Below are 13512 nucleotides of genomic sequence, written 5' to 3'. Positions count from 1 at the left end.
ACCCAAAAATGACAACTGGAAGCCGGCCGCAATGAAGCCCCGGGGTTACCGGCCCCGCGGCGGCTCTGCTTTGGGGGTCGGGGTCCCCCCGTAGCAGCCAAGGAAAAGAGGGGATGGGGGGGGATTTGGGGGGCAGAATGTGGGGGTCGCCTTGCAAAGCGGCAGGAGAAAGCGGCGATTGCTGCAGAGGGCTCGGGTGCTTTCTACCCGAAGCTGCCGCCCGGAGCAGGGGCGAGATTATTTCCTCGTTGGGGGTATTGCGGGGGGGGGGGAACCAGATTTAATATTTAACCGGCGGGAGGTTTTATTGGCCCCTTCTGACGCGCAGATTAAGAGCAAACAAAAAAATAGCTTGAGACGGAGCGGGGCGGCTCGGCTCGGCCCGGCTCCGGCGCGCTGATAACGGGAGGCGGCGCGGGGCGGGGCGCGGCGGGGCGCGCAGCGGCCGCCCCCGCGCAGCCACCGGCGCCGGTTCGCGGGCGGGCGGCCCCGGCCGCTGCTTCTGGCGGCCGCCGGCGAAAGTTGCCGGTTATTTACGTGAAAACTCCCAAGTGCAAATAAGGTTTCCAATGGGGAAAAGGGATTTCTCGCTCTCTGTTTAATTTGTTTTTTGGGGTTTTTTTTTGAGGCGGATATTTCCTCCCGTGTGCGGAGGGATGACAGCCCGAACGGCTCCCACCTCCAGCCCAAAACAATATTTTTTCTCCCATTTTACGGCTGCGAAATAATTCGCGCTTAATCCTATAAATCGCCCCCGCTACGGAGGCGCTTTTACCCCGTCGCCCCTCGGACTCGCGCGGATCGAAAGCAGCGAAAAGGCCCGGGGTTTTCCGCGTCCTTCGCGGCGCGGGCGCGGAGCCGGGAGCGCGGGGCAGCCGCGGTGCCCGGGACCCGCGGGGCGGAGCGGAGCGGAGCGGAACGGGCGGGAAGCGCCGCGCTGCCCCGGGAAGGCGCCGTTGCTGGGCCGAAGCCGCTCGCGAGGGGCTGAGACGGAAGGGAAAGGAGGGAAGAGAAATATTGCCCGGGTTTTGCGGCCACGCACTCTTGTCCCTTATTCTGGCAATTATTAGTGTTAGTGAGCAGTATTAGACAGCAGCATTAGTTGGCAGTATTAATTAGCACTATTAATTTTAGATTTTGCCAAAGGTCTCGGCGTTTGCTGGCCCTTTGCCTTGTCGCAGCCGCGCGCTGGTGCCTCGGGTTTCGCGTGTTTTGCTCTTTGAATAGCGACACCGTTTCGTGCTTCACTCGCTCGGGGGAGAAAAAAAGAAAAAAAGAAAAGAAAAGAAAAGAAAAGAAAAGAAAAGAAAAGAAAAGAAAAGAAAAGAAAAGAAAAGAAAAGAAAAGAAAAGAAAAGAAACAAATGGAAAGAAAGAAAAGGGAGAAGGAAAGGAAAGGAAAGGAAAGGAAAGGAAAGGAAAGGAAAGGAAAGGAAAGGAAAGGAAAGGAAAGGAAAAAATAAAAAATAAAAAACAACAAAAACGAAAACGAAAAGAGAAAAGGGAAAGGAATCGAAAAAGAAAGAAAGAGAAAACAAGAAGAACGAAAAACGAAAAATGAAAAACGGAAGGAAAGAAAAAAGAAAGACTAGGAATAAAAGAAAAACAAAGAGAAAAAGAAAAAGAAAAAAGAATGGAAAAATAAAAGGAAAAGGTAAAAGAAAACGAATTCGGGCGACTGCTTGGCGAAGCCTCTCTCGCCCGTTGCGAGCGGCGGGTCCGTCCCGGGCCCGGGTTGGGGACGAGCCCTTCTCCCCGCGGGGCAGCGCGGCCGCGGGACCCACCGGCCGCCCCTGACCGCGGAGGCTCCGCTCGGCTGCCCGCAACGGGAAATATTTGGGCTAAGAAAGAGCCTTTCCCGCTGCGAGCGGGCGCCGTGCGCGGACGGTCACCGCGGACGCGGTCGTCGGGCGGCTGCGGCGGCCTCGCGCGTGGGACCGGGCCCACGCGTGACTCCGTCCCGCCACGGAGCGCGCTGCCTGCGCCGGGGCTGATGGCACCGAGCCGGCTCCAGCCGTGCGGGGAAGCGGCGGAGCGGCCGTACCGGGCCGGGAAAGCCTCCCGCGAGGAGGGATCCTATCGACTGGCCCATAAATCTGCTCCGCGGATCCAACGCTTCCTGCGAGCGGCTGGATTCCGCACACAGAAACGCGCCTCGCAGCAGCACGGGGAAAAACACCAAATGATTTATCAGCGAAGTGCTAATTCGAGTTAAGGACAAATAAACGCCGAGATGGAGGAGTGACCGCGCTGCAAAAGGAAAACAACGATGTTATCGTCCTCCCGCGTAATAATCCCAAGCGAATTTTCTATTCCCGGCTGCATGAATAAACCCGTGGCGGGGATGGGGTTTTTCACACGCAGCTCCGCAGCGGCCGCGGCCCCTCGGCCCTCCCGACCCGCCGAGCCGGGTCCGGCCACGGGAGCGGGGCCGCCGGGAGCGGGGGGAGCGGAGCCGGCGCCGGAGGTGTCACCGCCTGCCTCTGCTTCGGGCTAAAACGGCAGAAACGGTCCCAGGAGGGCCGCAAACGCACCCCCTGCCCTGCGGGGACACGCAGTGGTGGGCGCGCACCCACGGACCCACGGACACGCGTGGATGGGCGCGCAAGCGAGCACACGGCTCCCAGATACGCGCACGGGAATGCGGCCGGTGCCGTGGAGCCTCTTTCGCTCTCCCTCGGGAAATGCCAGTGCGCCGAGAGACCGGGATGGCGGGTGGGGGGATCGCGGGTGGGGGATCGCGGGTGAGGGAATCGCAGGTGGGGGATCGCTGGGGCGTTTCTGCACGCTCCTCTGTGCAGTTTTAAGAGGAAACCCAGCAGCTTTGGCAAGCTTGATCCTTGGAGGAGAAATCGCCCTGAACGTGCTGCCGCAGCCGGGGCCGCTGCTCGCTGCACCCGCGGCTCCCCGCGCTGCACCGCGCAGCCCGCCCGAGTCCCGCCGGAGCCCCGCGGGCCGGAGGCTGCGGCCGGGCAGGGCTGGAGGCTCAGCGCGAAGCTGCTCCCCCGCATCCAGCCCGGCACAACCTCTCCCGGGCCGGGGACACCAGCTCGCCCCGGCCCTGCTCCCTGCCCGCCCGCAGCCACGGTCCTTTCTGCGGCCCCTCGACGGTGGGTGCGCGGAGGGGGCTGCAGAGCAGGGCGCCCCGCTCCCTCTAATTGCTAATTAGGGTGAGGGCGGACGGGCATCCCCCATCCCCGACGGGTGACGGGGCCAGGCCAACCCTGGCTCTTCGGGGAGGATCGGAGATGGAGAGGCGAGATTTGAGGCTCTGTGCGAGGAGTGGGGCGGGGGGGTCGCCGTCCCCTGCGCCCCGAGCAGAGCCGTGCCGATGCCCTCGAGCACAGAGGGGGCAGGCAGCCCCCCCCCCCCCCCCCAGCACGGCAGCGCCCGGCGGCTCAGGCGCTGCCCGCAGAGGGGTCGAGCAGGGCAGGGACGGGGGGGTCTCCGCTTGCACCCCAGCAGCAGCCCCGTCGGGGGTCGCAGCCCGGCTGCGTCGCGCAGGGCGGGCCTGACTCGGGGTCCCGAAGGGCGCTTTGGGGGGGGGGGGGGAAGGACGGGACACCCCAGAGGTGCCGCGCCGCGGGGCTGGGTGCCGGGGGGCAGCGCCGGGCGCTCTCCCCACCCCGCTCCCCACCGGCCCCGCGGCCGGGGGGGGGGGGGGGGACGTACACGGACACGAATTTTGCAGAGCTGCATCTGGAGGGGGGGCCTGAAAGATGGATGGGCCGAGGGGCCGGGCCGGGCAGCCGCCAGCTGTTGCCCAGATGCTGCTCCGTGAGACACCCCTGTTGTGCGGGGAGAGGAGCCGCTGCCCGCCCGGTGCTGGAGGGAGGCGGCGCGGGGAGGTGCGGGCTTCGGGGCGGGGGCGCAGCCCGTAGCCCCCCGGCTGCTGCGCTGCCCGGGGAGGCGGCAGGGCCCCGGCTGAATAATTAATGGTTCATCTGCGCACGGGGCGGCGAGAGGGGGGAATTGGAGTGGAAAGAAGAGAAAAGCAGCAATTGCCATTTATAGGGGCCCAGCTTGTTTATTGATCCTCTATTTACTGACTCGAACTAATCCATCAGATGGACTCCTGAACCCGGCCAAATGGCCTGCGCTGCGGGCCCGGCGTGGCGACCAAGCGGGCGAGGACCAGCCGTCTTGCCCCGTGGGCCGGCTGCCCCGTCGGGGCCGGGCGGCCCGGGCAGAGCCGTGTGCCAGGGCTCGGCTGCGGCTGCACCGCCGGGCCCAGGCCCCGCCGCCCCGGCTCGGGCTCCCCGCCGGGGTTCTGCCGTCTGAAAAACACCCTTTTCCTTGCACTATGAAAAGGGGCGATTCTACTATTCCCAGGCTGCTGCTCCTGCCGCAGCCCCGGCTCAGCCCCGCCGGGGCTGGCCCGGGGGTCGCAGCCCTCCTGGCCCCTCCAGCCCAAGGCAGCTCCGCGGCGGCGCTTTCCCAGCGTTTGGAGACGGTATAAAAGGATGAGCAGGATCGATCGGCGGCCCCGGGGTGAATCAGGGGGAGGCATTCGCCTGCATCGATCGCCTCGGAGAGGCCGGGCACAGCCCCCCCTTCCCGACCCTCTTCCATAAAAGCACGCTTTTAAAGGCGAGCCGAGGCCGCCCACGCGGGGGTTGACACACGGGCCGTGGCGTGGGGGCCGCTCGGGAGGAGCAGCGGGGCCGGGGGGAGCCCGGCCGGCTGCGGGGCCCCGGTCCCGCGTCTCCTGCGGCGGCTTCTCCCGCCGCCCGTGTGCTGCGGCGGGGCCGGACCCGGCCCAGCAGGAAAAGCAGAGCCTTGAAAAGCCGGGGGCCTCTAAAAACCGGCCTCGGCTCCCCCAGGCGCCCCTCAGAGGGGCTTTAAGCTGCCCCACGACGGGGCTCCCCGGGGGTGACCCCGCGGAGACCGCCCGGCCCTGCCGCCGCCGCTCGCCGGCCCCTTCGGCGCGGAAACGCGGCGAGAGAAACGAAACGAAACCGAGGCCCAGCGGGGCGGCAGCGGCGCCGGGAGACGCGGACAAAGGCGTCGGGCCGGGGAGGCCTCGGGGCGGCCGCGGCGGCTCCCCCCGCGCGGGCGGCGCGGTGACGGGGCCGGGGCGCAGCGCGGCTCCCCCGGCGGGGCCGCCCCGACGGGCAGCTCGGCGGCGGCGGCCGGGGCGCCCGCGGCCCTGGTCCCGCGTGGGGAAGCTGCGGTTTAACGGCGGCGAATCCGTCGCGGGGTTTTTCCTCGCGGAAAGCGGAGACTTACAAACCGCCCCTACGAAACGGTGTTTTTAATTGACGGAAGTTAAATTTCCCCCTCGCGCAAAGCGCCGCGTCGGGCACAGGGAAGGTGGCGGCAGAGAGGTTAAAGCGCATTTTGGGGAGAATAAACCTCCCAGACACCGAAGCGGTGGAAGCGAGGACAGGGCCGAGCCCTGCCGGCCTCCGCCGCACCGGGGTCGGGCTCCCACCTCGGGCCCGGGCGGGCCGGGACCAGCGGGCACCGACCTCCCCGAACCTCCCGGCCAAGCGCGTTAATTTTCATCATCGTAACCACTGGTATTATTTTAAATTTTGGCGAGTCAGAAATCAGCCACCCGCCGCTCAATTAGCCCGAACAACGGGGGCATTAAACGGCCGATCGCGGCAGTGTTTAAATCTTTATTTACCAGAACCTTGTAAAGCCAGGAACAATTTGCATTCTATTAACTGCTTTTCAATAGGGCATCGACTGGAACTAAAAGATGCCACTACCCTTCCCTAATTAAAGAGCAACTGAATTACACTAAATACATATGAACGCTGCTCTCCTCCATAAATAACGGCGGACGCCTCGCCGTGCCGAGCGCCGCGGGGGCCGGACTCTGCCATGCCCTTTCTGCCCCACGGGGAATTATGATTTCTTTAAAAATTACCCCTCCTTCCTATGACCCACAGCCGCCGCCGCTTGGCTTCGCCGAGCCGGGACCGTCTTTGCGGGGAGCGTGCGGAGGAGCCGGGACGAGCCGGGCCCGGGGAAGAGGGGCTGGGAGGGGAGCCGCAGGCAGAGCCAGCGCCTCTCCGCTCCGCTCCGCCACCTCTCCCAGCCCTCGGCCCTTGCCTCTGCTCCGCCGCACACGGCCCCCAGCCGCGCCTGCCGCTCCGCGCACCGCGGAGGAGCGCGTAGCCCGGCCGCCCCTCGCAGCCGGCAGCGCTGCAGCAGCCACCGGCCACCACAGCCCGGGCCGCGGGTGCCTGCGCCGCCGACGCGCGTTTCCCCACCCGGCGCGGCCCTGACGGCGCGGCCCAAGCCGGCCTGAGGCCGCGCAACCCCTCCGCGGGCGGCCGCGGAGCCGGTGCTGGGGAGCGGCGCCTGCTCCCCCGAAGGGGAAGCGGGGGGATATTTGCTTCTTTCCGCCGCGGAGGGAGCGCAGCGCAGCGCCGGGGCTCCGCACCTCGGGTTTCGGTCCCACCGTTTCCCCGGCAGAAACCCGCCTTGGCCCGAGCGGCGACACCGGGCAGCGGGAGGACGGAGCCGGAGGTATTGCCGAGCACAGCTCGGCCGCAGGTACCGATCGGCGGTGCCAAACGGAGGACGAAGCTCTCGCATCGCCCGCGGCGCCGGGCTGCCGCTCACCCCGGACCCGGCGGCCGCGGGCGGCGGGGGGTCAGTGGCGCCCCGCGGTCCCCGGCGCGGGGAAGGGGCCGCTCCAGCGATCGGGACCAAACGGGGAATAACCGCCAGGCTGGAGCCAGGGTGGGGGGGACAGAGTGTCCGGTAGTACCGGGCAGCCTCCCGCATCAATATCCCTGGCTCCTACGACCTATGGTCTCTGTATTTGACAGGCCCGGGGGAGGGCGGGGGGGGGGGATCTGCGTTAAATATGATTTCCTTTCTTATCTTCTCAAGACTTTAAAGCAGCTGGTAACCCCCCCACCCCCCACCCCCGCCGCACACACACGATGGGTCCCCAAGGCCGAGCAGCCGGCGGGGAGCACGCCCGGGCTGCGTGTGCGTCCCGGCCCCCTCGGCTGCCCCGTGTGCGCCTGGCACAAGCAGTGCGTGTGCAAGGGGGGGCCCTGAGGCGTGTGGCGGGCCGGCAGCACACACGCAGCCGCGCACCCAAGCACCCCCGAAGGTTTCGGGACCAGATCCCCGGCGCCCTCGCACACCCGCCGTGCCCTACCTGCGAGCCGGAGCGCGGACATCCTCTGAAATTCGGGCTCCTGCAACCATTTCCACATCCTCCGGAAAGTCTCCCGGCCCGACTTGAGCTTACTCCAGGGCTTGGGGTTCCGCAGCAGGTCCGAGAGGGTCCCTTGAGAGCGGCACAAGATCCTCTGCGCAAAGATCGCCTGCGGGATGCTGTAGCGCTTCAGCTCGGCCGTGATGCGCTGCGCCACCTCCTTGGTGTTGATCTCCTCCACCTGCCCCGAGCCGCCGGGCTGCGAGCCCGAGGCGGAGGCCTGCCGCTCCCGCTCGGCCAGCAGCGAGCCGCCGGGCTGAGCGTGGTGGTGGCCGTGCGGGTGCATCCCGTTGAGCGGCGGCATCATGGCCGAGCTGGGCGCCGCCAGCCCCCGCGCCAGGTGCTCCTCGCCGCGGGACAGCATCGCGGCGTGCGAGTCGAAGCCGTTGGGCGAGAGCATCTTCTCGTTGGGCAGGTGGCCGCCGGGGCCGTAGGGGGCCAGCGGCTGCTGCGCGTTGTGCAGGCTGCCCAGGCCGTTGGGGAGCGGCGAGAGGGGCTGCCCCATGGAGGGCATGTCCTTGGGGTAGTGGCTGTAGAGGTTGCCCATGGAGGCGAGGCTCCGCTCGTCGCGCATGAGGGTGAAGCTGCCGCTCACGTTGCCGGCGAGGCGCTGGTGCGGGTGGTGGTGGTGGTGGTGGTGGTGCGGGTGGTGGAACTTCTCCGAGACGGTGGAGATGGGCGGCAGGTGCTGCAGGGGGGTCAGCGTGGTGTAGGTGCTGCTCAGGCTCATGCCGGACGGCGACTCGCAGGACATGCTCATGGCCGGGTGCAGCGGGGCGGCCAGGCTGTGCTCGGCGCGGTAGTCGCCTCCCTCCAGGATGGAGGCCATGCTGGAGACCATGGCGGGCCGGGCGTGCGGCACCAGGTTGCGGTGCGAGCCCTGGCGCCCGTGGGCCGGGCTCATGAGCTCGGCGGGCTGCGAGTGCGGGACGCCGTGCAGGCTGCCCAGGTTCTCCATCGCCAGCTCCATGGTGTCCGCCGGCCTCTGGCGCTGCCTCGCCCGCTCGCTCGCTGCCTTCCTCCCCCCCCGCCCCCGCCGCCACCTCCTCCTCCTCCTCCTCCTCCTCCTCCTCCTCCACCGCCGCCGCCGCCCCCCCCCGCGCCGGCTGCCCGGATTAATTCAGACTCCGCGATTTGGGGATCGATGGCGCGCGCGCCCCGCGCTCAGGCCGGCATGATGCGCCGCCGCCCGCCGCCCCCGCGCCGCCCGCTGCCCCGCCGGCCGCCCCCGCGCCCCCCCCGGCCCGGCCCGGCGGAGCGCAGCGAGCCGCGGTGCGTGCGCTCGGCGCGGCTGCGGAGCGCCCCGGCCGCCGGCTCCCGGCAGCCTCGCTCTGGGCCGCCGGCGTGACGTCAGCGCCGCCCCGCCCGCGCCGCCCCGCCTCCCCCGCCCGCGCCGGGAAGCGGGGGGGGGGGGGGGGGGGAGCGGCGGCGGCGCCCCGGGTGCGCGCCCGCCTGCGCCCCGCGCCGCTCCCCCCCCCCCCCCCGGGGCGCGCAGCTGGGGGGAGCGGGCACAGCTGGCGCAGCCGAGCCCCCTCCGCAGCTGGAGGCAGCGCGCGACTGCCCCACCGCGACCCCCCCCCCATCGCCCCCTCCCTCCGGACGCATCTGGCGGACCCCCACCTGCGCCGCCAGCGCACGGCTGTGTCCCCGCAGCGCGCCGCATCTGGCCGCAGGAACACCGCTGGAGGCACAGCTGGGCCCCCCCCCGCCTCCGTCCCTCGGCACGCCGCGGGATGCGCCTGCCCGCAAGCATCTGGCCAGCGGTGCCAACACCTGGCGGGAGCGCTCCCCTGGGCACGCCAAAACAAGCCCCCCCCCGGCACAGCCCTGTGCCCCCGGCGCACCCCGCGCCGTGCTGCGGTACACGCATCTGGCTGCGCTGCACGCTCCTCTGCTCTGGGCACGGCTGGCCCCTGGCACACATCTGGATGCCACCCCGCCTGGTCCCCACCACGCATCTGTCCCTCCCCACCGGTCCCCCGCAGCCGGCGGCACCTCACATCTGTCCCCCACCACACACCTGCCCCAACTGCCCCCGCACGCACCTTCTGCCCCCCAGCCTGCCCCCCTGTACGCACATCTGTGCCCCAGGACGCACATCTGGCTGCGTTCCCCATAACCCTCTCCCCTACAGATGTTACCCCCACACCTCGGTCGCCAGCACAAGCAGCTGGCTGCCCCCAAACTCCCCCCCCCCCAACCCCGCGCTGCCGCCCAGCATCCCCATCTCCACACACCTGGGTGCTACCACTGCCGGGTGCCCCCGCACAGCCCTGGCTGCCCCCAAACACATCTGCCCCCCCCACCTGGCTGCTCTGCAACCATACCTGCTGCTCCAACACCTGGGTGCCCCCCAGACCTGGCTGCCCCCCCACTTGTCCCCCCAACATCTGGACGCCTCACGCACACACCTGCCCCAAAGCACATCTGTGTGTCCCCAAACACCTGTTTGTCCCCAAGCCTGTCCCCCTCCGCATCCATCTGCCCCGTCTGACAGGGACAGCTCCAGCCCGGGCACGGTGGTCCCGGAGGGGGGTCCCGGCCCCCCAGAGCTGCCGTCGGGCTCGCGCGGAGGGGAGGCGTTTCGCGGGCGGGGCCCTGCAGGGAACTGCGGGTTTGTCCTGTGGCCGGGGGCGGCCGCGGACACGCGTGGGGCCGGCACACACAGCGCTGCCCGGCAGGCCACGGTGCGGAGAAAGGGAAAGAGGAAAGGGAAAGGGGAAGAGGGAAAGGGAATGGAAAAAGGGAAAGGGAAAATAGAAAGGGAAAGGGAAAATGGAAATGGAAAGGGAAAATGGAAAGGGAAAGAGAAAAGGGGAAGGGAAAGAGAAAGGGAAAAGGGAAAGGAAAGGGGGAAGGGAAATGAAAAAAAAAGGAAAAGAGAAGGGAAAGAAGGAAGAAAAGCTTTGGGCTGAGTTTAGGCCACGGGGCAGGCTGGGTTCTGGAGCTCTTCATCAGCAAGTTTCCAGTGTCCCCCGCGGTGCCCGGCGACAGGACCCAGCTAGTCGCCTCCCGCCCCCCCGGGCCCCTCCTGCACGGAGAAGGGATCCTCCCGGCTCAGCGGGACGCGACAGCCGCGGCCAGCGGCCGCCGGGCGGGCAGGCAGGGCCGGCAGCTCCCGTCTGCCCGGTCCCCGGTGAGCTGCCGGGCTCCTGGAGGCTCCGATGGCGGCGGAGGGGCCTGGGAGCTCCGTCTTTTGGGCAGCAGCGAGAGGACTGTCGGGGACCGAGAGCGGCAGGGGGGTAATCAGGGTGTCACCTGGTACCTGAATTCCCAAAAAATAATTTAACAAAAATTAGCTTCTCGTCCAGCCCAGCCCAACTCAACCCATCCCACCCCGACCTACACAGCAGTTTAACTCAGCCCAGTTCCCCCCATCCCATCCCATTCCATCCCATCCTACCTACACTAACTCAACCTAGTCCATCCCAATCCATCTCACCCCTTCCTATCCCAGTCCAGCTCCTCCCATCCCATCTCATCTCTTCCCTCTCCAGGCAACAGGGAAACGTGCTGGCGAATTTCTTCTTGGAATTTGAAATCTCGACTTCCACTCTGGCACTGACGGGATGGAGTCCTGCTCTCTCGCTCGCTCGCTCTTTCCCAAGCGTAAATAAAGATCGATGCCAGATCCAGCCGTTCCCTGAGCCCGTGGGAAGTCACTTAAGTGCAAAATTTAATAAAATAAAGCCCGGCAAGTTCATAGGATGCGGGCGCAGGGCAGGCACCAGCGGATGGGAAGCAGAGGCAGAGCAGGAGCCCCGGGGGATGGAGGGTCCGGGCTGTGGCTCCTCCCGGGGCTGGCGAGGTCCCCGGGGCAGGACACGGTGCAGCTGCCGCCCCGGGGCACCGAGCCGCCCCGGGGGACCCGGCCTGGCCCCGGGCGCGGGGGAGGGCAGGGGCTTTTCTGACCCTTCGGCTCCTTTACAACCCGGTCCAGCTCCCGGGAGCCGGGATGGGCCGGGCCGGGGTGGGCTCTGGGAGGGATCCGGACCCCCGCTCCGTGCCCCGCTCCCAGCTCCCAGCCCGCGGGTGCTTCCTTCCCGGGGCTGGGAAAAAGGGAGGAAACAGGGACACTTGGGACCCTGCCCCGGGTGCGGGTCGCAGCTCCGGGGCGGCCCGGGGGGAGCCCAGCGCAGAGCCCGGCGGGGAGGCAGCGCGTCCCGCGGAGTCTTGGCGGCTGCCAAGTCCCCGCATCTCCCGGTGGGCGTCGGGCGGGGGGTTTCCAGGCTGTTTCCAGGGGGGGGGGACACCGAGGTGCGCAGCGAGGAGGAGGAGGTGGGGGCCGACCAGGGATGAAGCAGCCGCGTCTGAAACGGTTGCATTGAGTGTAATAATGGCGATAGCGCATCGAGCGGCCCATCGAGCGGCCCGTCGATAGATCCGTTGCTGCAGCTGCCCGGCGGCCCCGGTCGGGCACACGGCGCGGGAGGTGGCACCGGCGCCCGCCGCAGCCCCGCGGGCCGGGCGCCCCGGGAGGCGCGGGGCACCGGACAAGCGCTGCCCTCCGCGGAGCTCGGCACCCACCGACCGCCAAAAATAAAAGAGAGAGACTTTTTTTTTAGTAATTAGCGCGACATAATTGAGTAATGCGGTGGCTCCGCGCCCCCCACCCCCCCGGCTCTTCCCCGATCGATGCAATATCATTAGGCGAGAGGCACCGAGACATGCGGGGAAGGGGGAGCCGAGAGGCGGCAGGAGCCCCCGGCGGGAGCGGGGTCCCCGGGCCGGGAAGCGGGTGCCGAGCCGGGGCGCGGGCCCGAGCCGCTCCCGGGATGTGCGAGCCCGGCGGGGTTTGCTCGCTTCCCGGCGGCTCCAGCCGCGGAGACGCCCCTTTGACCGCCCAGAGGCTCGAGCGATGGGCCGGTGCTCGGAGCGAGTGGTTCACCGGGGCCGGGAACAGGGCCGGGCAGGGTCCTCACTTGCTCCCCGGGGGAGATACCGGGCGGTAGGCGAAGGACGGCCCCGGGCTCCCCTCCCGCACCCTCCCCGTGCCCACGGCGGGGCCCCGCCGGGCTGTGCGCACCGTCTCCGCCCGGTCACCAGGGCCAGGCGCCGCAGGGCCGCGGGGGCGCAGCGGAGGGGAGGCCCGATCCGCGGCCCTGCACCGGGAAAGCCAGTCGGGGCGGCGGGCTGGGAGCCCCGGTGCCTGCCCTCCGCGGGGCCCCGGCACCGCGCCGGCCTCTCCGCGGCTGGCTGCGGCGGCGGCCGGTTCCTCTCCCCCTCTCTCCATTCGACAGCTGGATGCTATTGATCCCTTCCCTCGCCTCCTCTTTCTTCCTGAGCTCCCTCTCTCTATTTAATTCCCATCCCTCTGCTCCTCTAAAGCCGCCCGGGCAGCTCACCAAGAGGAGCCGGGCGCTGCCGGCACCCCAAGGCGCGGAGCCGCAGGGCGCAGAGCGGTAAGTGCGGGGGGGGGGCCGGCACCGCCGGGCCCAGGGAGCCCTCGCCCGGCCCGGCCCGGCCTCTCTGCGCCAGGCAGAGCAGCAGGGCCGGCCCGGGCCCCCCCCCTGTGCCCCCCGCACTGCCGGGCTTGGGGACGGGGCGGGGGGGGACGGGCTGCGCACCCGGAGTGACCCCACGGTTTCGTTTAGATGGGACGAGTGGGGAGAAGGAGGCACCCGGGGGGAGCTAATTAACCCCCCCAAATCCCGCCAGGACACGGCCCTGCCGAGCATCCCCCCGGCTGCGTGCCGGCCCCCCCCCCGTCGGAGCGGGATGCTCAAAGCCGCCCACCCCGGCGGGGTCCGCGCTGTCTCGGGGCTGCTGCCGGGGAGCTGCCGGCCGCGGCCCCGCGTGTCCCGCGGCCCCGGGCGGGGAGGCGGCGGCCGCCAGCGGGGCCGGCCCGGGCAGCCCCGGAGCCTTTCGAAACCCGTGTAAAACGCAGGAGGCGCATTGCTTCCCCCCCTCCCCGGTTATACCTCTGCCTTCCGGGTCAGTGCTGCTGCGTTGCAGCGATTTTGTTTCGCACTCAAATCTGTTTTTTTTTTCTTCTCTCCCCCCCCACCCCCCCGGAACAGCTCGAAAGCAAAAACGACATGTCCAGAAATATATCCAAAGGAGTGAGACGTGAGCCTACGAGCAGTATTTGTTGCAGCCGGCGAACAGGTACGAAACAGGGGATCCAAACATTTTTTGCTAGGTGCGGAAGGAAAGCGAGCTGGCAACGTGGCTCCCGCGCAGCTGTGTGCACCTCGCCATAACACTTCCCCTACAGGAAATCAAGTTCCTTAAAGTTCTTTAAGGCTTCAAAATAACAGCACCATCGCCTGGCAGGTGAATTATTTAGTGCCTATGGATTCCTTGCAAACCCTTTCATTTCGG

At 68.2% G+C, this 13512-nt stretch overlaps 1 protein-coding gene across 1 annotated transcript in view; it reads right to left on the bottom strand.

Annotated features, from left to right (window-relative positions):
* ONECUT3 (one cut homeobox 3) overlaps positions 1-8184 on the bottom strand; it is a 32136-nt gene extending 23952 nt beyond the window's left edge. Inside the window, exon 1 of the mRNA XM_026111183.2 lies at positions 7129-8184. Within this exon, the coding sequence (XP_025966968.1) occupies positions 7129-8158 (1030 nt within the window). The 5' untranslated portion in view covers positions 8159-8184. The remainder of the gene's footprint in view (positions 1-7128) is intronic.
* Positions 8185-13512: the final 5328 nt, after the last annotated feature.

The sequence above is a fragment of the Dromaius novaehollandiae genome, chromosome 25 (genome assembly GCF_036370855.1).
Source record: "Dromaius novaehollandiae isolate bDroNov1 chromosome 25, bDroNov1.hap1, whole genome shotgun sequence".
Taxonomy (NCBI): domain Eukaryota; kingdom Metazoa; phylum Chordata; class Aves; order Casuariiformes; family Dromaiidae; genus Dromaius; species Dromaius novaehollandiae.
Note: the sequence above shows the minus strand (reverse complement) of the source record. Positions and strands in the feature narration are given on the sequence as shown.